The following is a 22,765-nucleotide window of genomic DNA, read 5'->3' on the forward strand; positions in this document are numbered from 1 at the left end:
ATCCCCCAGCACCCCCAAGGCCTTTTCTTCAAGCTCTCAAGCTGATCTCAAGCCTGCACTCAAGAATTTATTCCTCACCTCCAGTCTCAATCTGCCCTCCTCAAGCTTCAATCCATTCCCTCTCATTCTGTCACTCCAAGCTGTTGTAAAAGTCCCTCCCCAGCTCTCCTGGAGCCCCCTGCAGATCCTGGAAGGCTGCTCTGAGGTTTCCCTGGAGCCTTCTCCAGCTCTCTCAGCCTGTGCTCCCAGTACATGTGCTTCAGCTCTCTGATCATCTTCATGGCCCTCCTGTGGACTCAGGTCAACAGGTCTACATGCCTCCAGTTGTTCAAGGCTAGGTTGGGTGAGGCCTTGAGCAACCAAGTCTAGGTGAGAGGTGTCCCTGCCAAGGCAGGGGGCTGGAGATCTCTCTGATATCCCTTCCAACCAGAGCTCAGGGGGCTCCTGAGCTGAGTGTACTCCCCAGGTGGGGTCACAAGAGAGGTGAGTTGAGGGGAGGGAGAATGACCTCTCTCAACCTGCTGGTCCTAATTTTGTTACTTCTCCATGGAAAAGCCATTCCTGAAGAAGGAAACTAGTATCTCATCCCAAAGCAGACCATTAACTGTTGGTGCTGCACACCCCCAGACTCTCACAGGATACTTTTTGCTCCCCATTTCTGTTCTTACTGCCCTTTCATTTCAGACACAGTAGTTACTATGGAAACCCTAGAAGTGGCATAAGCATTGTTGGGGGGGGGTTGGAAATCATGGCTTCAGATGAACACTGATTTCTTCTGACTCATTTCCTCCCAGCCCAGAATCAGATTATCCACAGCAAGGGAGAAGCTCTGGAAGCAAGAATATTTATTATCAAATTTTAGAGAGTCACAGATTGCATCCAGATGGAAAGGACCCTTAGAGGGCATCCTGTGCAACCCCCCTGCACTTAGCAGGGACACCTCCAGCTAGAGCAGGCTGCACAGGGACACAGCCAGGCTCAGCTTCAGTGGCCCCAGGGATGGGGCCTGGACTACAGCCTGGTTGCAGCAGCCTGCAGGAGCTATGGTTGGTGATTGCCCAGCTTTCTAATCTATCCAGATCTCCCTGTAAGATCTCTCTCCCCTTGAGAAAGGTCCACAGCTCCTTCTCATTTACTATCCTTGGCAAATGTGCTTAATGTACATTTAGCCTCTGCACCCAGAGCCTTTGTGAAAACATTGAAGAGCTCTGGCCCCAAAGCTGAGCCCATTAGTGACTGGTCACCAACCTGGTAAACCTTTCACAGAATCACAGAGGGATAGAGGCTGGAAGGGACCTCTGCACATCCTCCAGTCCAAGCCCCTGCCAGAGCAGGGTCACCCAGAGTCACTCACACAGGAACATGTCCAGGTGGGGCTGGAAAGCCTCCAGAGATGGAGGCCCCACAGCCTCTCTGGGCAGCCTGTCCCAGTGCTCTGCCACCCTCACAGGGAAGAATTTGTTCCTCCTGCTCATGTGGCATCTCCTCGGTTCCAGTCTGTGCCCATTACCCCTTGTCCTGTCCCTGGGCACCACTGAGAAGAGTCTGGCTGCCTCCTCCTGCCACTCACCCTTCAGCTATTGATCAGCATTCCTGAGCTCCCCCTCAGGCTGCTCTTATCCAGGCTAAGCAGCCCCAGGGCTCTCAGCCTCTCTTCACAAGGTGAGGTTCCAGGTGCCCTCAGCAGATCAGTGGCTCTCTGCTGGACTCTCCCCAGTAGATCCTTGTCCTTGTGGAACTGGGGAGCTCAGAATAGGACACAGCATTGCAGGCTGAGACCAGTCCATCACCCAGCAAATGATGGATATTTTGTCCAGGAGGGTACTGTGAGAGATCCCAAAAAGCTTTGCTAAGCTCCAGAAAAGCCTCCACACTTACTGGTTTGCCTTGGTCCCCTGGAAGGCTGGCATGGTCATGGAAGGACATTAAGTTGAAGTGCACTTCCTGCTGGTGAATCTCTGCTGGCTATAGAATCACAGCAGCATCATTTAGATGCTGGCACTGATGGTGTAAAGCTGTTGCTTTAGATCATTCTCCAGCTGTTTGCTTTCCTTGCTTTCCAACAGATGAAATTGCTCAGGAGTTCAGTCAGGACTCTGGGCTGGCAGCCCTCAGGAGTGGGTGCTGGGACCAGTGGAGTTTAACATCTTCTCCAGCATCTTCCTGTAGCTCCCCTGCAGATATTGAAATGCAGCTCTAAGGTCTCCCTGGAGCCTTCTCCCCTCAGGCTGAACATCCCCATCTCTCCCAGCCTGTCCCCACAGCAGAGGTTCTGCAGCCCTCTGAGCATCTTTGTGGCCTCCTCTGCACCCTCTCCATCAGCTCCAGGACTCTCTTGTGCTGGGGGCCCCAGAGCTGGACACAGCCCTGCAGGTGAGGTCTCCTCAGTGCAGAGGGACAGGATCCTCTTTCTCCTTCTGCTGACTACATTGCTTTGAAATAAGTAATCAAAGGTCAGTCAGGCAAAGCAAGCATGAAATGAAGGACAGACAATGCTGCAACTGCAGGAAGCTACAAAATAGCAGACCCTCAAGAAGGCCAAGAGCAGAATAGGGTAGAAGGTCCCTAGGTACCCAAAGAATCTTTGTGTGGACAAAGCAAGGCAAAAGATGGAACACAGACAGGAAATAGTAGAGAATGGGTACTAGAGACAAGGAGAAAGTGTCAGTGACATGCACAGAGGGATTGAGGCACCCTCAGCAAGTCTGGGGGTGACACCAAGCTGTGTGGTGCTGCTGACAGGCTGGAGGGAAGGGATCCATCCAGAGGGACCTGGGCAGGCTGCAGAGCTGGGCCCAAGCCAACCTCATGAGGCTCAACCAGGCCAAGGGCAAGGTCCTGGAGCTGGGTCAGGGCAATCCCAGGCACAAATCCAGGCTGGGTGAGGAGTGGCAGGAGAGCAGCCTGCAGGAGAAGGCCTTGGGGGTGTCAGTTGGTGACAAAGTGCCCAGGAGCCAGCAGTGGTCACTGGCAGCCCAGCAGGCAGCTGTGTGCTGAGCTGCATCCAGAGCAGGGAGAGCAGCAGCACAGGGAGGGGATTCTGCCCCTCTGCTCTGCTCTGCTTTGCTCAGACCACACCTGCATCACTGCCTCCAGGTCTGGGGCCCCCAGCACAAGAGGGACCTGGAGGTGCTGGAGAGGGTCCAGAGGAGGCCATAGAAATGCTCAGAGGGCTGGAGAACCTCCCCTGTGGGGACAGGCTGGGAGAGTTGGGGCTGTTCAGCCTGGAGAAGAGAAGGTTCCAGCAAGACCTCAGGGCAGCCTTCCAGTATCTGAAGGGGCTCCAGGAGACCTGGGGAGGGACATTTGCCCAGGGCCAGGAGTAACAGGAAGGGAGGGAATGGATTGAAGCTTGAGGAGGGCAGATTGAGACTGGAGATGAGGGAGATGTTCTTGCCAGTGAGGGTGGGGAGACACTGGCACAGGTTGCCCAGGGAGGCTGTGGCTGCCTCCTCCCTCGAGGTGTTCAGGGCCAGGTTGGATGAGACCTTGGACAACCTAGGCTGGTGGGAGGTGTCCCTGCCCATGGCAGGGGGTTGGAACTGGATGAGCTTCAAGGTTGCTTCCAACCTGCACCACTCTCCCAGTCCATGAATTCTGTCGGTTCTGTTCTGCCTCCAGCTTTTGCATTGTGGTCACGGTAAAATCTCATCTTCAGGTTGTCTGCTCTCTGAGACAGCCACTTTCTTCTGCACTGCATATCTCCAAGCAAGCTATAAATGCCATCCCTGGATTTCCTTGCCAGACCTTGTGTCTGACTGCAGTTTTCTTGGAAGAGGGCCAAACATCTCTGCTTTTGAGGCAGGAGATAAAGTGATCCGGTCCCTTGACAGTAAAGTCAGAGCTGCTGCCTAAAGAGCTGTGAAATCAAATGTTTATTTGCTTTGGAAAGAAAGGCTGGGGAGGGCTTTGGGGAGCATGTGGTGCAGCTGAGAAGTGTGGAGAAAAGGAGGCTGAGGGGGGACCTTCTTGCTCTCTACAACCACCTGGAAAGAGCCTGGAGCATGGCTGGCATTGGCTTCTTCTCTCAAGGAGCCAGTGTTAGGGTGAGAGGGAATGGGCTCAAGCTGTGCCATGGGAGGCTCAGCCTGGACATCAGGTGAAATTTCTTTGCTGTGAGAGTGCTCAGGGATTGGAGCAGGCTGCCCAGGGAGGTGGTGGAGTCTCCTCTGGAGACTTTCCAGCCCTGTCTGGATGTGTTCCTGTATGACCTGTGCTGGATTCTGTGGTCCTGCTCTGGCGGTGGGACTGGACTTGATGATCTCCTGAGGTCCCTTCCAAGCCCTAACATCCTCAGATCCTGTGATCAGGTAAAATTTCTTTGCTGCAAGAGTGGTCAGGGATTGGAACAGGCTGCTCAGGGAGGTGGTGGAGTCCCCATCCCCACAGGGGTTCATGAAGTGTGTGGATGTGGCACTTCAGGGTAGGGTTTGCTGGTCATGGTAGCTGGGTTACAGTTGGGCTCAATGATCTTTAAGGTCTTTTCCAATCTCAATGATCCTGTGAAAGGAAAAGAGAAACTCCTTGACCTGCTGGCCACATTCTTCATGCACCCCAGAGTCATGTTGGCCTTCTTGGCAACTGCAAGCCACAGCAGGTACTTGTTTGCCACCAGAGCCCTTTGCTGTCTGCCAGGGCTCCCAGATCTTTCTTAAAGCTGCTTTCCAGAGTGTCTTGCAGTCTGGTCATGTGGAGCTTGTCCAGAGAAGGGCCACGAGGATGAGCAGAGGCCTGGAGCTGCTCTGCCATGTAGACAGACTGAGAGAGTTGGGGCTGTTCAGGCTGGAGAGGAGAAGGATCCCAAGAGACCTTCTTGTGGCCTTGCAGTATCTGAAGGGGGCTTCAAGAAAGCTGGGGAGGGACTTTTGAGGGTGTCAGGGAGTGATAGGACTGGGGGAATGGAGCAAAAGTAGAAGTGGGGAGATTCAGATTGGATGTTAGGAAGAAATTCTTGCCCATGGTGAGACACTGGCACAGGTTGCCCAGGGAGGTGGTGGAAGCCTCCTGCCTGGAGGTTTTTCAGGTCAGGCTGGCTGTGGCTGTGAGCAACCTGCTGTAGTGTGAGGTGTCCCTGCCCATGGCAGGGGGGTTGGAACTGGATGCTCCTTGAGGTCCCTTCCTACCCTGACAATTCTATGATTCCATGAGAGAGGGATTGTGAGGGCCATGTCCCTCAGCAGAGCAGCAGCCTTGTTTGTCATTGTCTGGAAGCTAAAAGAATCATCAGGCAAGTCAGAAGCTGAGTAGATTGACAGCTCTGCTTCAGAAAAGCCTCTGAGGGTTCTCTCCTATCCTGAGAGATGAGCAAATGGAACTTGTTTTGCCCTTGATTATTTCTCTGTGTATTGCTGAGACAACCATCAGTTAGGAATCCATCCAGCACCTTGCTTGAACTCTAGATGAATCCTGCCCATCAAAGTCCCTGCTCCTTGTAGTGCTTCCAAGGTCTTCTGAGGCATGGAACACAAGGATGTGGTACTGTGGTGTTAGACAGAGCAATTAGAAGTTAGGAGCTGGTGTCTCTGTTGTTGCAATAGTAACAAAGAAGCTGTGTTTGCCCTGGTAAGGACAAGGAGCAATGGATTTAAACAGTGAGCTGGGGAAAAGCAGGTGTAAAGTCTGAGTTGCCCATGGGAAGCTGAATGGTGGAGTGGAATAGAAGGGCTGTGGGTCAGTGGAGGTTTGTACAGCAAGAGAGATCAATCTGTCAGTAGAAGGTGGGGAGACAAAATCCTGGACTGATAGAATTGGTTGGGGTTGGAAGGGACCTTCAAGATCATCCAGTATTAACTCCCTGCCATGGGCAGGGACACCTCCCACCAGCCCAAGTTGCTCAAGGCCTCATCCAGCCTGGCCTTGAACACCTCGAGGGAGGAGACAGCCACAGCCTCCCTGGGCAACCTGTGCCAGGGTCTCCCCACCCTCACTCTCAAGAACATCTTCCTCATCTCCAGTCTAAACCTGCCCTGCTCCACTTTCAAACCATTGCCCCTGGGCCTAGCACTCCAAGCCCTTCTGAACAGTCCCTCCCCAGCCTGCCTGCAGCTCCCCTGCAGATACTGAACTGCAGCTGAGGTCTCCCTGGAGCCTTCTCCTCTCCAGGCTCAACAGCCCCAACTCTCTGCCTGTCCCCACAGCAAAGGTTCTGCAGCCCTCTGAGCATCTTTGTGGCCTCCTCTGCGCCCTCTCCATCAGCTCCAGGTCTCTCTTCTGTTGGGGACCCCAGAGCTGCACACAGCCCTGCAGGTGAGGTCTCCCCAGAGCAGAGCAGAGGGCCAGGATCCCCTCTCTCCAGCCCTGGCCACACTGCTTTGGATGCAGCCCAGGCTGCCCTTGGCCTTCTGTGCTGCCAGTGCCCATTGCTGGCTCCTCTCCAGCTTCTCCCTGCCAAGCACCCCCAAGTCCTTCTCTGCAGGGCTGCTCTCAGTTTTCTTCCTTCCTCTCACCTCTGAAGTCCCCTCTTCCCCTGGCTGTAATGAATGCCTCCATCTCTGTGCTCATGTTTCCTCCTCATATTCATTTCTTCCTCATATTCTGCTTGCCCTGAAAGAACATTTATGCAGCCCTTGTCTCAAATGTCTCCACCACTGGCAGTCCTCTTTTATGCTGACAATAAAGATGTTAAGCAAAATCAGTTTCCATTATCACAGTGCTGATAACATCCTTGCAAATGGAAAATAGGTTCTTTTTTAGTTTGTTTTTATGTCAGCTGGCTTTGAAGGTTCTCTATAGACCTTCCTTTGCCTCTCTGGGTTTGGGGCTGGGTTTTTTTTTCCTGTCTTAAGTCTTCTCTTTTTTATTTTTTTACTCATTTTTAATATTTCAGAGTTCCAGCACTTAGAGGAAAATGAGTGTCCCTGGTGTCAGCTTGACAGAGCTCTTAGGTTCTTTGGATGTGGTCATTATTTGTTGTAAAATTCACTTGCTGTCTGACTCCTCAGCAGAGCATGGGAAGTGGTGCTGGTAGGCAGCAGAACAAATGACACTGAAGTTAATGGAGTGAGGAAGATGATCTTCATTGATGAGTGTATTCAGACTAAGTACTAAGAGAATGTTTATCAAAGGGTCTGACCTCCACAGGCTGTTCACAGAGCCCTAGAATGGCGGAGATTGGAAGAGACCTCAGAGATCATCCAACCCCCTGCCATGGGCAGGGACACCTCTCAGCTGGACTCAGCTGCTCTAGGCCTCATCCAGCCTGGCCTTGAACACCTTCAGGTGATTCCACAGGAATCACTGCTTATGAACAGAGAAGGAGACTCCACAACCTCTCTGGGCAGCTGCAGAAGCCTGAGCAAAGAGCCATAAACCACAAGTGCCACAAGAGATGGAGCCCCTGGGCCTGGCCACTCTTGCTGAGGAGGCTAAGTCAGGGTGTCCCAGGCACAGGGCTGCTTCAGTTCTTTTCCAGCATAACCCTGCAGGAGAAGCTCTTCCTCCCCATGCCATTAGTCACACAAGCACAGAATGGCTCATGTTGGAAGTGGCCTCAGAGCTCACCTACTCCAACACCTCTCAGCTGGACTCAGCTGCACAAGGCCTCATCCAGCCTGGCCTTCAACACCTCCAGGGAGGAGGCAGCCACAGCCTCCCTGGGCAGCCTGTGCCAGAGTCTCACCAGCCTCCCACTAAAGAAGTTCTCCCTCAGCTCCAGTCTGACCCTGCTCTGCCTCAGCTTCAAACCATTCCCCCTTGGCCTGTCTCCAGACACCCTCAGCAAAAGTCCCTCTGCAGCCTTCCTGCAGGATCCCTTCAGCTATTGCCAGGCAGCTCTGAGGTGCCCCTGGAGCCTTCTCCTCTCCAGGCTGAACACCCCCAGCTCCCTCAGCCTGTGCTCACAGCAGAGCTGCTCCAGCCCTTGGATTGTCTTTGTGGCCTCCTCCGGACTCTCTCCAGCAGCTCTGGGTCCTTCTTCTGCTGAGGACAAACTTAATGCTCTTTGTGCCATCCATACCTAAACAGACATGAATATAAAGCCATACCTATGAGTTTTCTGTTTCCTCAGGTATCTGTGACCTCTCCAGTTAGTTGCCAGGTGTGTCACTGGTGCCTAGACACCCTTTCTGGTGACAGAAAAGGAAGTGAGTAGCAAACTTGGATTTAATGTCACCAGGGCTTTGTCACAATAGCAAATGGGTTGCTTGCTTCTATTGCCTCTGCTGCTGTGCCTGTCTGGACCTCTCCAGATCAGCCTTGGAAAGATGCTTGGAAGAAGGCCTGGTGAACATCTAACCATATTGAAGTGAATCATCTGATCCATTTACATACCAGATTCCCTTTTAATAAAGTCAGAGCATCATTTTCCTTGCAGAAGCCCTTTAGGATCATTCAATCCAACCAGTTTCTAACTCTGCCAAGGCTGGGGCTAAGCCATGGCCCTCAGCACCACAGCTCTGCCTCTCTCAAACACCTCCAGGGATGGGCACTCAACCACCTCCCTGGGAAGCTTGTGCCAGGCTTTGAGAACCCTTTCAGCCAAGAAGTTTTTCCTCATCTCCAGCCTAAACCTGGGGCACCTTGAGGCCATTTCCTCTCATTCTATCACTTGGTACTTAGGAGAAGATTCAAACCCTCCACCTGATTCCAACCTCACTTCAGGGAGTTACAGAAGGTGCAGGACTCCAGGTGGGATCAGAGCAGAGGGGCAGAATCCCCTCCCTGTGCTGCTGCTCTCCCTGCTCTGGATGCAGCTCAGCACACAGCTGCCTGCTGGGCTGCCAGTGACCACTGCTGGCTCCTGGGGACTTTGTCACCAACTGACACCCCCAAGGCCTTCTCCTGCCATTCCTCACCCAGCCTGGATTTGTGCTGGGGATTGCCCTGACCCAGGTGCAGGATTACACATCACAGTAGGTTGCTGTGCTGTGCTTCCACATGTTATACAAATCTGTTCTCATGCTTTGTTAGAGCAGAAAAAGCTTTCAGAGGCTGGGGCTCTGCCATTCTATCAGGTTGCCATGGATGTGAAAGGAGAAGGAGATGTGAGGAGCAGCAGTACTCAGGCTCCTCGGTTTAAGAAGGACATTTAAGTACTTGAATGTGTCCACAGAAAGGCAGTGAGGCTGGGGAGGGGTCTGGAGCACAGCCCTGTGAGGAGAGGCTGAGGGAGCTGGGGTTGCTTAGCCTGGAGAAGAGGAGGCTCTGGGGGAGACCTTATAGTTCTCTACAGCTACCTAAAGGGAGGTTGTAGCCAGGTGGGGGTTGGTCTCTTCTCCCAGGCAACCAGCACCAGAAGAAGAGGACACAGTCTCAAGCTGCACCAGGGGAAGTTTAGGGTCAGGGTGAGGAGAAAGTTCTTCACAGCAAGAGTAATTGGCCATTGGGATGTGCTGCCCAGGGAGGTGGTGGAGTCAGAGTCCCTGGAGGTGTTCAGAAAAGGCTTGGATGTGGCACTTGGAGCCATGGTTTAGTTGTCAGGAGGTGTTAGGTATTAGGTAATAGGTTGGACTTGATGATCTCTGAGGTCTTCTCCAAGCTGGTTGATTCTGTGCTTCTGTGTGAGTGTTGCAGAAGAGCAGCAGCACAAACTTCTGCCTTCAAAGCTAGCATGCAGCCCAAGATAATGAAGTGCTCTAATTGTCTGCTCTCAAGCACAGGTTTGGAGCGGAACAGATCCCTTTTAGCATTCTTCTCCTAAAGAGATGGCAGACAGGATGCTATTTCTGGACAGCTTTGCCATTCTCTCTTTTCTCTTTCTGCCAGGCCAGGAGATTAAAATAATGTTTGCTGGGAAGTCACACTTTGCAGAGGAAGAAATGGAAAAGCCATTTTTTAAGGGACTGCCTGATGAGCACAGTCAGCAAAGGCCCTGCCTGCTGTGATTAGATTCCTACCACGGCTGAGCTCCCTTGCTAAAGAGAGAGGAATTGCTTATTGAATTGTTTGCTTCTTGGGGAGAGACAAAAAAGCAAACCTTCCCCTCCCCCCCTGCTTGTTGAATAGAGGGCAAAGAAGGTCAGATGTGGATCTAAAGTGGAGCTCAAGTTGTCAGAGGTAAACAGCTGGCTGCAGTGAGTGTTAAGGGCCAGCAGTAGCAGCTGTATATTGGGGTTGGTTTCTGGTGGTGTGCAGAGGAGGTGACCTGGGCTGCCTGTTTCTTTAGTGCCCTGCCAACCTGCAGGCACATTTCCTCCTTTAGAGTCACAGAATGTTGGGGTTGGAAAAGCCCTCCAAGATCCTCCAGCCCAACCCTTCTCTAACTTAACCAAGGCTGGGGCTCAACCATGCTCTCAGCACCACATCTCTGCAGCTTTGAAAGAGCTCCAGGGATGGGGACTCCACCATCTCCCTGGGCAGCCTGTGCCAATTCCTGACCACTCTGGCAGCAAAGAAATTCTTCCTAATCTCCAAACTAAGCCTCCCCTGGCACAATTCCAGGCCATTTCTTATTCTATCACTGATTAACTGGGAGCAGAGCCCAAGCCCCACCTGGCTCCAGCCTCCTCTCAGGGAGCTGTAGAGAGCAACGAGGTCTCCCCTCAGCCTCCACTTCTCTACACTAAACACCCCCAGCTCCCTCAGCTGCTCCTCCCCAGCCCTCTTCTCCAGACCGTTCTCAGCTTCCTTGCTCCAGCAGAGGCTGTGCTGTGCAGCGTGGGGAAGGGCTCCAGAGGCAGCAGGGCAGCGCTGCTGAGCGTGCTGGGGAAGAGCACTGCTGGAGCACTGAAGGGGGCTCCAGGAAAGCTGGGGAGGGACTTTTGAGGGTGTCAGGGAGTGATAGGACTGGGGGGGGATGGAAAAAAAGAGCAGAAATGGGGAGATTCAGATTGGATGTCAGGAAGCAGTTCTTCCCCCTGAGGGTGGTGAGACACTGGCACAGGTTGCCCAGGGAGGTGGTGGAAGCCTCCTGCCTGGAGGCTTTTCAGGCCAGGCTGGCTGTGGCTGTGAGCAACCTGCTGTAGTGTGAGGTGTCCCTGCCCATGGCATTGGGCTTGGAACTGAATGTTACTGAGGTCCTTTCCAACCCTAATGGTTCTATGATTCTGTGCTGGCTTTTGATGGAAGGTGTCACAGGGTTGAGGCAGGGAGGATGTGAGGACACTGTTGCTCCAGCAGCCGTGGCAGCCTGTGTGCATTCTCAAGCCTTTGAAAGGCCTTCACAGCATTTCAGGAGGATGAGTGAACAGCCTTCCCTTCAGAGCTGTTCACAAACAGCTGACAACAGCACTTTGAGGAAGGCTTCTGGAGAAGCTCCATGCCTGTGGCTTTATTGCCACCTTCTGGGAAGGGAGAAAAAGAGCTCTGGAGCAGCTTTCTACAAACATACCCTCACAGACTCATAGAATGCATCTTGTTCAACACACCCTGCAGTAAGCAGAGACATCCCCAACTAGATAGGTTGCTCACACCCCCATCAAGCTTGACCTTGAATGTCTCCAGGGGTGGAGCCTCCAGCATCTCCCTGGGCAACCTGTGCCAGTGTCTCACCACCTTCACTCTCAAGAATGTCTTCCTCATCTCCAGCCATCAGTAGGCTATATAAAAACCATGTGTTTATTTTCAAATATACCTCTTCTAGTGTTCTAATCTATGAGCCATGTATAAAACAGAGATAACCCCCCCAAAATCTATCAGGATTTTGTAGCCTGGACCAGCAATGGTCTGAGCAGCAGGAGCAGGGCAAGGATTGTCCTCCTGCACTGAGGAGTTCTGGGTTCAGTTCTGGGGCCCTCACTGCAAGAAGGACATTGAGGGGCTGGAGGGGGCCCAGAGAAGGGCAAGGAAGCTGGGGAAGGGTCTGGAGAAGAGGGCTGGGGAGGAGTAGCTGAGGGATCTGGGGGTGTTTAGTGTGGAGAAGAGGAGGCTGAGGGGAGACCTCATTGCATCTCCCTGAGAGGAAGCTGGAGCCAGGTGGGGCTTGGGCTCTGCTCCCAGTTAATCAGTGATAGAATAAGAAATGGCCTGGAATTGTGCCAGGGGAGGCTTAGTTTGGAGATTAGGAAGAATTTCTTTGCTGCCAGAGTGGTCAGGAATTGGCACAGGCTGCCCAGGGAGATGGTGGAGTCCCCATCCCTGGAGCTCTTTCAAAGCTGCAGAGATGTGGTGCTGAGAGCATGGTTGAGCCCCAGCCTTGGTTAAGTTAGAGAAGGGTTGGGCTGGAGGATCTTGGAGGTCTCCTCCAACTGAAACCATTCTTTTATTCTCTTCTATGATACTTTAAAGCCAAGGAACCTAGGACTGGAACTAGATGGACAAAGCATCTCAGATGGTGTATTAGACATCTGAGGTGGGAAACTAAGGCAGTGGCTTGGCAGTAGTCTCACAGGGCAGCCTGCTGCAGAGGCAGAAGCATGATTAGACTTGCAGAGTGCTAACCATGAGGCTCCCTGTCTCCCCAGCTGTTGTGTGCCCCCACTCCAAACTCAAGAGCTTTCTTTCCTGTGAGGCTGCTGGAGGCCTGGAGCAGGCTGCCCAGGGGGGTTGTGAAGTCTCCTTCATCTGGAGACTTTACAGACCCACCTGGATGTGCTTCTGTGTGACCTGCCCTGAGTGACCCTGCTCAGGCAGGGGGTTTTGGACTGCATGATCTCTGGAGGGCCCTTCCAGCCCCTAACATTCTGTGTGATTCTTGAATCTCTGCTTGAATTCTGGCAGTTTCTGTGCACATCTGTGGTGCCAGCAATACAAGACCACTTCCTTCTGCTCTCTCTTCCATTAACTCTTCTCTTTAGCCTCTGTCATCTCAGTAATGAGAGTGCCTTCTGCAGTCTGCAAGTGGATTTCAGTTCCAAGCTGGAATCCACATTAAGCAACAGCAAGATGCCTGAAGCATTTCCTGAGAGTGCTGCTAAAACATGTGAGAATGTGAGGGGGGGCAGTGAGATGTTGATGGCCCTTTCCATTTTACTCCTTGTTCCTTCATCATGCTTGAAATCCCACATGAAGCCAGCAGCAGCTGTTGTGCAGCTAAACACCAAAGAGGGAGGATTTTGATGAAGCTGTACTGAGGTGACTTCTGTGCCTGAGGAGAGACTTGGAACAGCCTGTATGGATTTAATGTCTTGCAGCCAGTATCCCACTGCAGATCAGCACCACTGCAGAGGTGGGCTGAGGAGAACCTCAGGAGGTTCAAGAAGGCCAAGGGCAAGGTCCTGCACCTAGATCAGGGCAACCCTCAGTACCAATCCAGGCTAGGGGGGGATCAGATTGAGAGCAGCCCTGCAGAGAAGGACTTGGGGATGCAGGGGGAGAGGAGACGGACAGGAGCCAGCAATGGGCACTGGCAGCACAGTGCAGCCTGGGCTGCATCCACAGCAGTGTGGCCAGAACTGAAGAGAGGGGATCCTGCCCCTCTGCTCTAGGGAGACCTCACCTGCAGGGCTGTGTCCAGCTCTGGGGCCCCCAACACAAGAGAGACCTGGAGCTGATGAAGAGGGTGCAGAGGAGGCCACAAAGATGCTCAGAGGGCTGGAGAACCTCTGCCATGGGGACAGGCTGGGAGAGTTGGGGCTGCTCAGCCTGGAGAGGAGAAGGCTCCAGGGAGACCTCAGAGCTGCAGTTCAGTATCTGCAGGGGAGCTGCAGGCAGGCTGGGGAGGGACTGTTCAGAAGGGCTTGGAGTGCTAGGCCCAGGGGCAATGGTTTGAAAGTGGAGCAGGGCAGACTGAGGTTGGCCCTCAGGAGGAAGTTGTGCCCAAGGAGAGTGGTGAGACACTGGCCCAGGCTGCCCAGGGCTGGGCTTGAGGCCCCATGCCTGGAGCCATTGAAGCTGAGCCTGGCTGTGTCCCTGTGCAGCCTGCTCTAGCTGGAGGTGTCCCTGCTGAGTGCAGAGGGGTTGAGCAAGATGCCCTTGGAAGCAACCTCCCAACCCACTGCAGTCTGTGAATATTGTAAGGTTTCATCGCAGACCCCAAAGTCCTTTCTGGTAAACTGACCTCTCTTTAAAATAAACAAAACAAAACAAAACAAAACATCCCCAAACCAGAAGAAAGAGTTGGACTGTGCCATAAGAAAGTGTTTTGTTTTGTTTTGTTTTTCCTCAGGTGAAGAATGTGTTCTGCATGAAGGCAAAGGAGGGCAGGAAAAAGTCCGTCCGTGCCTTGGTGGCTGTTGGGAACGGGAAAGGGGCTGCAGGTAGGTCTGAAGGGTGCCACAGGAATCATTGCTTATGAACAGAGAAGGAGACTCCACAACCTCTCTGGGCAGCCTGCTCCAGGCCTACAGCAGCTTCAGCAGCTGCAGAAGCCTGAGCAAAGAGCCATAAACCACAAGTGCCACAAGAGATGGAGTCCCTGGGCCTGGCCACTCTTGCAGGGGAGGCTAAGTCAGGGTGTCCCAGGCACAGGGCTGCTTCAGTTCTTTTCCAGCATAACCCTGCAGGAGAAGCTCTTCCTCCCCATGCCATTAGTCACACAAGCACAGAATGGCTCATGTTGGAAGTGGCCTCAGAGCTCATCTACTCCAACCCCCTGCCATGGGCAGGGACACCTCTCAGCTGGACTCAGCTGCTCAAGGCCTCATCCAGCCTGGCCTTGAACACCTAAAGGGAGGAGGCAGCCACAGCCTCCCTGGGCAGCCTGTGCCAGAGTCTCACCAGCCTCCTACTGAAGAACTTCTCTCCCAGCTCCAGTCTGACCCTACTCTGCCTCAGCTTCAAACCATTCCCCTTGGCCTGTCTCCAGCCCTTGGCTCATCTTTGTGGCCTCCTCTGGCCTCACTCCAGCAGCTCTGTGTCCTCCTTCTGCTGGGGACACCAGAACTGGAGGCAGTTTTCATTGGAAGCAAGCAGCTGGCACCCAGTTGTTAGGTACCCAGAACTCCTCAACTGTTTCTGTAGTTTCTGGGGTCACCTCTGGACCATTTTCTGAGCATGGGCTGTGCCATGGATTGCAAATGCCAGGTGCTAGAGATGGTTGTGAAGTTCTCTGCTGTTTCACAGAATCACTGAATGTTAGGGGCTGGAAGGGGCCTCCAGAGATCATCCAGCCCAACCCCCCTGCCAGAGCAGGGTCACCCAGGGCAGGGCACACAGGAGCACAGCCAGGCAGGTCTTCAATATCTCCAGAGAGGGAGACTCCACAACCCCCCTGGGCAGCCTGCTCCAGGGCTCCAGCACCCTCAGAGTCACGAAATTCTTCCTCCTGTTTCCATGGAGCTTCCTCTGCCTCAGCTTCCACCACTGCCCCTTGTGCTGGCATTGGGCATCAACCAATAGAGCCTGGCTCCAGCCTCTGGGCACTCACCCTGCACATCTTGATCACCAGCAAGGAGCTCACCCTCAGGCTCCTCCTCTCCAAGCCACAGAGCCCTCAGCTCCCTCAGGCTCTCCTCCTAAGGAAGATGTTCCACTGCCTGCAGCATCTTTGTGGCTCTGTGCTGGACTCTCTCAAGCAGTTCCCTGAGGTCCTTCTTGAGCTGAGGGCCCCAGAACTGGAGACAATATTCCCCCCTTTGCTTTCTGACTGTTTTTTCCCCTTTGCAATAACAGAGGGCCTCTTGTTCTGCCTTGCAGGGTTTGCCTTGGGCAAAGCAGGGGACAGGATGAACGCTCTGCGGAAGGTAGGTCGATCAAGGTGGGCCCTGAGGACAAACTCAAGGAGCTCACCCCCACACTGCTCTCTTTTCTTTCCCTTCATAACCAGTGGCTTTTGTAGGCTGTGCAAAGAGTGTGCATGGCTTGCCCATTTGTTAGGAGTTGTCACACCATCATGGAAGTTGCAAAAGACCTCTTTAAGGGGAGTTAACCCAAGAGCACTAAGTCCACCACTAAGTGCAGCTCTTATCAAATACCTCTAGAAGTGGTGACTCCAGCACTTCCCTGGGCAGCCTGTTCCACTGCTTAACAACTCTTGCAGGGAAGAAAGTTTTCCTAATGTCCAATCTCAACCTCCCCTGGGTAGCTTGAGGCTGTTTTTTCTGCTCCTGTCACTTGTTAGTAGGGAGAAGAGACCAACCCCCACCTGGCTTCTGCCTCCTCTCAGGGAGGTGTAGAGAGGCAGATCTCTTCTCAGCCTCCTTTCATAGAATTGTAGAACTGTTTTGTTGGCAAAAGCCTCCAAGCTCATCCAGTCCAACCAGCAACCCAGCACCACCATGGCCAATAAGTTCTGGAACACCCTCAGGGATGGGGACTGGTCAGATGTTGATCTAAAGTGGAGATCAAGCTGTCAGAGGTAAACAGCTGGCTGCAGTGAGTGTTAAGGGCCAGCAGTAGCAGCTGTATATTGGGGTTGGTTTCTGGTGGTGTGCAGAGGAGGTGACCTGGGCTGCCTGTTTCTTTAGTTCCCTGCTAACCTGCAGGCACATTTCCTCCTTTAGAGTCACAGAATGTTGGGGTTGGAAAAGCCCTCCAAGATCCTCCAGCCCAACCCTTCTGTAACTTAACCAAGGCTGGGGCTCAACCGTGCTCTCAGCACCACATCTCTGCAGCTTTGAAAGAGCTCCAGGGATGGGGACTCCACCATCTCCCTGGGCAGCCTGTGCCAATTCCTGACCACTCTGGCAGCAAAGAAATTCTTCCTAATCTCCAAACTAAGCCTCCCCTGGCACAATTCCAGGCCATTTCTTATTCTATCACTGATTAACTGGGAGCAGAGCCCAAGCCCCACCTGGCTCCAGCCTCCTCTCAGGGAGCTGTAGAGAGCAAGGAGGTCTCCCCTCAGACTCCTCTTCTCCACACTAAACACCCCCAGCTCCCTCAGCTGCTCCTCCCCAGCCCTCTTCTCCAGACCCTTCCCCAGCTTCCTTGCCCTTCTCTGGAGCTGCATACTGACGTTGCCCTGCCATGAAGTTCAATTTATTGTCTTTCTGCTGCTGTTTCTCTGGTGGGCAGCTCCTCACCCTTGGTCAGTTGTTTCCCCTATCTGTAGAGCATACAATTTCCTCATGCAGTTGGTGTGGAGGAATTTGTGTCTCAGCCATGCAGAGCAAACTTATTAATGCTGCTTTGGACTTCCAAATTTTCCTTGTCCTGGAACATGAATCTAGTTTGAGCTGAACTGTTCAGCTGAGGTATCAAAGGTATTCATGGCAGTGAGGGTGGGGAGACACTGGAACAGGTTGCCCAGGGAGGCTGTGGCTGCCCCCTCCCTGGAGGTGTTGAAGGCCAGGCTGGATGAGGCCTTGAGCAAGCTGGGCTGGTGGGAGGTGTCCCTGCCCATGGCAGGGGGTTGGCACTGGATGATCTTTAATGTTCCATCCAAGCCAAAGCATTCTGTGAATCTGTGAATAACTCTGCTAGGCAAAAGCAGATTGCTCCTGAGTGAGAACAGTTCCATTCCCCTCGAGGATGTACCCAAGCTGGCTTCCTCACCCAAGCAAAGCTGCTTTCCTCAGTTTGCTCTCTTGCCTCTGTCCTGTCTGGTGACCTGGCCAGTGGGAAAGCTAAACCCCAAATGTCTTTTGCTGTTCCTCCCTAGGCAAAGAACAAAGCCATACACTGCTTACATTTCATAGAGCTGTACCAGAACCACACCAGTGAGTATTCTGAGGGCTTCTTTGGACTCTTTCTTCGGCCTTTTGAGCATCCCAACAGGAACTGGTTGCTACAAAGCATAAAATGCTGTTAACTGAAATCACTGGGAGCTGATGTGTTGTATTCTTCCTCTTCTTGAGCATGCTGGGTGAAGTCTTTGCTCCAGGCTGGTTTAGGTGGACAGTGGGTGGTGTCAGACTATGGTCAGTCAGGGTCTGTGTCACATAAGTCAAGCCTTACCTGGAAGGAGTCTCTGCTTTGCTGTTGGCTTCCACTCAGGTTTGTATCAACAGTTCTAGAAGGTTGGGGAAGAATAGTGAAGATTACAGGAAATTGCTGAAACACTGAGAGGTTTAGAGTCATAGCCACATAGAATCATGTAGTTTGGGAAAGACATTTAAGGTGACACACTCAGAGAAGGCTTGGGGGCTGGAAGGGACCTGCCAGAACAGGGGCACCCAGGGCAGGGCACACAAACACACAGCCAGGTGGGGATGGAAAGGCTCCAGAGAAGGAGACTCCACAACCTCTCTGGGCAGCCTGCTCCAGGCCTCCAGCAGCCTCACACCAAACAACTTTCTCCTCATGTTGAGGTGAAACCTCCTGGGTTCCAGCTGGGACCTGTTGTGCCTTGTCCTATCCCTGGGCACCACCAAACAGAGCCTGGAACCTTCATCCTGATCCCCAGCCCTCAGCTACTCAGATCCCCTCTCAGCCCTTTCCAGACTGAACAGCCCCAGGGCTCTCAGCTTTCCTCCTAGGAGAGATCATTGAGTCCAAGCATTAAGCTGAGACTGCCCAGTCCACCACTAAACCAAGTGACTGAAACCCACTCCTACAGCTCCTTGAAATACCTCCAGAGCTGGTGACACAACCATTGCCTGGGCCAGCCTGGGCCAGTGCTTAACAACCTTTCAGTGAAGACATTCCCCTAATCTCCCACCTAAACCTTCCCTGGGGCAACCAGGGGCCATTTCCACTCCTACCATCTGGTACTAGGGGAGAGAGCTCAAGCCCCACCTGGCTGCAGCCTCCTCTCAGGGAGCTGTAGAGAGCAAGGAGGTCTCCCCTCAGCCTCCTCTTCTCCACACTAAACAGATGGAATTGGATGACCCTGAAGGTCCCTTCCAACCCAAACTATTCAGTGAATCTTAATGAATCCTTAACTGTGCTGAGCTAAAGCCCTTTTAGAAGGAAGAATTTCTCTCTAATGCCTTTTTTTCCCCCTCCAGTTTACCATGACATCCGAGTGAAGTTTAAAAGCACAACCATCCGCATGAGGAAGCAGAACAAAGGTAATTAAAGCTGCTTGGGAATGCTGAAGCTTCAGTAATCTCTGACTGGTGTTGGAGGAAGTGAAATTTGTGCCATGGATGCTGGCTTCAGAGACAGATCCTTTGATGCTAGGCTGCCCTGTCTGACACTTGCCTGGCAGTGGTAGAAGCTCCCAGAGCAGGCAGACATAGAGCACTCTCCAGGATCACAAGCACACGCATTTGTGGAGCCCTCAAGTACCAGCCTGGCTTCTGCCCAGTGTCTTGGCCCTCTAACCCACTTCTCAGGTCCCCTGCTGCTTCACCTTGGTGTTCACTACCCCACACACCTGTCCTCTTACAGCTCTCCTTCATGCACTCCACATTCCAAAGTCCCTCTGGCTTTACCTGGCTTTACCTACTCTCCACTTGCTGCCCTGGCCCAGACCTGAGGCCTCCTCCTCACCACCAGCCCAGCTTAAAGTTTGCCTGTGAGAACACCTGGAGACCTCCTGCCCACCAGGGCTGGGGGAGATACTTTCAGATTGCACTGGGTTGGGAGGGAGCCTCCAAGGGCATCCTGTGCAACCCCTCTGCAGGCAGCAGGGACACCTCCAGCTAGAGCAGGCTGCACAGGGACACAGCCAGGCTCAGCTTCAATGGCTCCAGGCATGGGGCCTCAAGCCCAGCCCTGGGCAGCCTGTGCCAGTGTCTCACCACTCTCCTTGGGCACAACTTCCTCCTCAGGGCCAACCTCAGTCTGCCCTGCTCCACTTTCAAACCCTTGCCCCTGGGCCTAGCACTCCAAGCCCTTCTGAACAGTCCCTCCTCAGCCTGCCTGCAGCTCCCCTGCAGATACTGAACTGCAGCTCTGAGGTCTCCCTGGAGCCTTCTCCTCTCCAGGCTGAACAGCCCCAACTCTCCCAGCCTGTCCCCACAGCAGAGGTTCTCCAGCCCTCTGAGCATCTTTGTGGCCTCTGCACCCTCTCCATCATCTCCAGGTTTCTCTTGTGTTGGAGGCCCCAGGGCTGGACACAGCCCTGCAGGCGAGGTCTCCCTAGAGCAGAGCAGAGGGGCAGGATCCCCTCTCTTCAGCTGTGGCCACACTGCTTTGGATGCAGCCCAGGCTGCCCTTGGCCTTCTGTGTTGCCAGTGCCCATTGCTGGCTCCCCCCCTGCACCCCCAAGTCCTTCTCTGCAGGGCTGCTCTCAATCTGATCCCCCCTAGCCTGGATTGGTACCAAGGCTTGCCCTGACCTAGGTGCAGGACCTTGCCCTTGGCCTTCTTGACCTTCATAAGGTTCAACAAGGTCTCAGCAGAGCAGAGGGACAGGATTCCTTTCCTCCCCCTGCTTTGAATGACCTGATGAAAGCTGAGTCTATTGAGGAGCAAGCATGGAAGGCAGGACACACAACTGTGCAAGCTGAGCTCTCACCAGAGCAGCTGCTCTGCTCCCACCCAGCAGCCACCAGCAGGCAGCCCTGCTGTGACCCCTGGGCCCACAGTGCCATCTCTAAGCACTGATGAGGTTTAAGGCGCTAGGCCACCAAAGTGACTGCAAAGAGCCCTTAGGTCTCACTTCCTCACCAGCTCAGTGGCATGCTTACAATTAATCAGGTAATGCTAATTGCTTTGTTCTCTCCCCCAGGGTATGGTCTTCACTGCCACCGAGCTATCATCACCATCTGCAAACTGATTGGCATTCAGGACATGTATGCCAGGGTGACTGGATCCAAGAACCTGATAAACATCACCAGGGCTCTCTTTAAGGGCTTGACACAACAGGTAGGTTGCACTCCTCAGTGGTTCTTCTGGATGAGATGAGGGAGTTGATACTCTCAGAGTTTGGGGTCAAACACACAATGTTAGGGGCTGGAAGGGACCAACATCCCTGCCAGAGCAGGGTCACACAGGAACACAGCCAGGTGGGGTTGGAAAGGCTCCAGAGAAGGAGACTCCACAACCTCTCTGGGCAGCCTGCTCCAGGCCTCCAGCAGCCTCACACCAAACAAGTTTCTCCTCATGCTGAGGTGGAACCTCCTGGGTTCCAGCTGGGACCTGTTGTGCTTTGTCCTGTCCCTGGGCACCACCAAACAGAGCCTGGGGCCTTCATCCTGACCCCCAGCCCTCAGCTACTGATAGACATTGATCAGATCCCCTCTCAGCCCTTTCCAGGGCTCTCAGCTTTCCTCCTAGGAGAGATCATTGAGTCCAAGCATTAAGCTGAGACTGCCCAGTCCACCACTAAACCAAGTGACTGAAACCCACTCCTACAGCTCCTTGAAATACCTCCAGAGCTGGTGACACAACCATTGCCTGGGCCAGTGCTTAACAACCTTTCAGTGAAGACATTTCCCTAATCTCCCACCTAAACCTTCCCTGGGGCAACCTGGGGCCATTTCCACTCCTACCATCTGGTACTAGGGGAGAGAGCCCAAGCCCCACCTGGCTCCAGCCATGGCAGGGGGCTGGAACTGGAAGATCTTCAAGGCTGCTTCCAACCCAACCCATTCCATGAACTCCATGACTCCTGGAAGGCTGCCCTTGGTGAGGTTGTGTCAGTCTAGATCCTCTGGATCTCTCTGGAGACTAATAAAATGGATTTAGGATGGCTTTCTACTGACAGCTGAAAGGTTTGAGCTAGAAGAATTGTCTGTGCCCAGCCAACAGCTTCCCCCAGTCACTGCCTGCGAGGGCAGCCTTGAGTTCTTGCTTCTGTTTCACCTTGGATCTTAAGACAGGATCATAGAGCCCTGGAAAGGTCTGGGTCGGAAGGGACCTCCAAGGGTCATCCAGACCAAGCTCCTCTGCAGTCGGAACTGGGTGAGCTTTATGGTGCCTCCCAGCCCAACCCGCTCTCTGAGCCCAGGCCCCCTTGTTTGAAGCCTCCTCTCTTCCCTGTGCCCAGGAGACTCACCAGCAGCTGGCCAACCAGAAGAGCCTGTACGTGGTGGAGTTCCGGGAGGAGCAGGGCCCTCTGCCCATCGTGGTGGCGCTGCCCGAGGGCTCCCCGCGGGAGGAGCCCGAGCCTGAGGACGAGGTGCCGGACACCGTGCTGGAGTGGAGCGAGGTGAAAGAAGCCCAGGGCATGAAGAAATCTCCCTGGGCCAAGGTCAGACGGACAGTCTGGTGAAAGCTTCAGCCCCTCTCTCTCTCCTGCTCCGAGATGCTGCTCCTGGGCCAGCCAAGGGCTGCTTCTCCGCCCTGGCATTTCAGAGGGCAGCAGTTAGCCTCTCAGGACATTCCCACTGCTGCTCCCATTGCTCCCCCTCAGCCTCACTGTTGGCCTTCCCACCGCCCTGCTGGCTGCTCTGGGGCTGGGGATGTCCAGATGGAGGCAGCTGATGTGGCTTTGTCCTCAAGCATGCATTTCCTTGGTTCCTGGAGATGTTCAATCCACAGCTCCCAGGATGCCTTTACAAGCCCTGGGGAAGCTGCTGGAAAGATTGGGAAAGCAATAAAGCAGCCTCAGAATGAGTTGGGGGGGGGCTTGCTGGGGCCTCTTCTACAACGTGCCAAGGTCTGGGAGATCATGAAGTAGGTGCAACCAAGCTGGGGAAGGGTCTGGAGGACAGGGCTGGTTGAGATCCAACAAGGCCAAGGGCTGGGTCCTGCACTTGGGCCACAGGCAACCCTAGGAATGCTGCAGGCCTTGGGCTGCACAGTGCCCAGCAGAGAAAGCCCTGGGGGTGCTGGTGGGCAGCTGGCTGGAGATGAGCAAGGGGGTGCCCAGGTGGGCAAGGAGGCCACCAGCAGCCTGGCCTGGATCAGCAATGGTGTGGGCAGCAGGAGCAGGGCAGGGATTGTCCTCCTGCACTCAGCACTGGGGAGGCCACACCTGGAATGCTGGCCCCACCTGGAAAGGAGGGGCTGGAGAGGGTCCAGGGAAGGGCAATAAATGAATTGAATGACCTTGAATGCTTCCAGGAATGGGGCCACCTACCACCTCTCTCTGGACAACCTGTGCTGGTGTTCACCACTCTCTTGGGAAGATACTTCTTCCTTCTTTCTAGGCTGAATCCCCTCTCCTTCAATGTGAAAGCATTATTGTGACAGCCTTCCTAAAGAGCCTGTCCCCAGCTGGTGTTCAAGGCCAGGCT

The 22,765-nt window shown here is 53.7% G+C and overlaps 1 protein-coding gene across 1 annotated transcript in view; it reads left to right on the plus strand.

Moving 5' to 3' along the window:
• Positions 1-22,142, plus strand: part of MRPS5 (mitochondrial ribosomal protein S5) — a 35,034-nt gene extending 12,892 nt beyond the window's left edge. Inside the window, exons 6-11 of the mRNA XM_068153068.1 lie at positions 13,982-14,072; positions 15,451-15,497; positions 17,357-17,414; positions 18,645-18,707; positions 20,314-20,450; positions 21,574-22,142. Coding sequence (XP_068009169.1) covers positions 13,982-14,072; positions 15,451-15,497; positions 17,357-17,414; positions 18,645-18,707; positions 20,314-20,450; positions 21,574-21,798 — 621 coding nt within the window. The 3' untranslated portion in view covers positions 21,799-22,142. The remainder of the gene's footprint in view (positions 1-13,981; positions 14,073-15,450; positions 15,498-17,356; positions 17,415-18,644; positions 18,708-20,313; positions 20,451-21,573) is intronic.
• The last annotated feature ends 623 nt before the right edge of the window (positions 22,143-22,765 follow it).

Source organism: Melanerpes formicivorus, unplaced genomic scaffold, assembly GCF_026170545.1.
Source record: "Melanerpes formicivorus ecotype bairdi unplaced genomic scaffold, bMelFor1.0.p_v2 SCAF_25, whole genome shotgun sequence".
Lineage (NCBI taxonomy): Eukaryota > Metazoa > Chordata > Aves > Piciformes > Picidae > Melanerpes > Melanerpes formicivorus.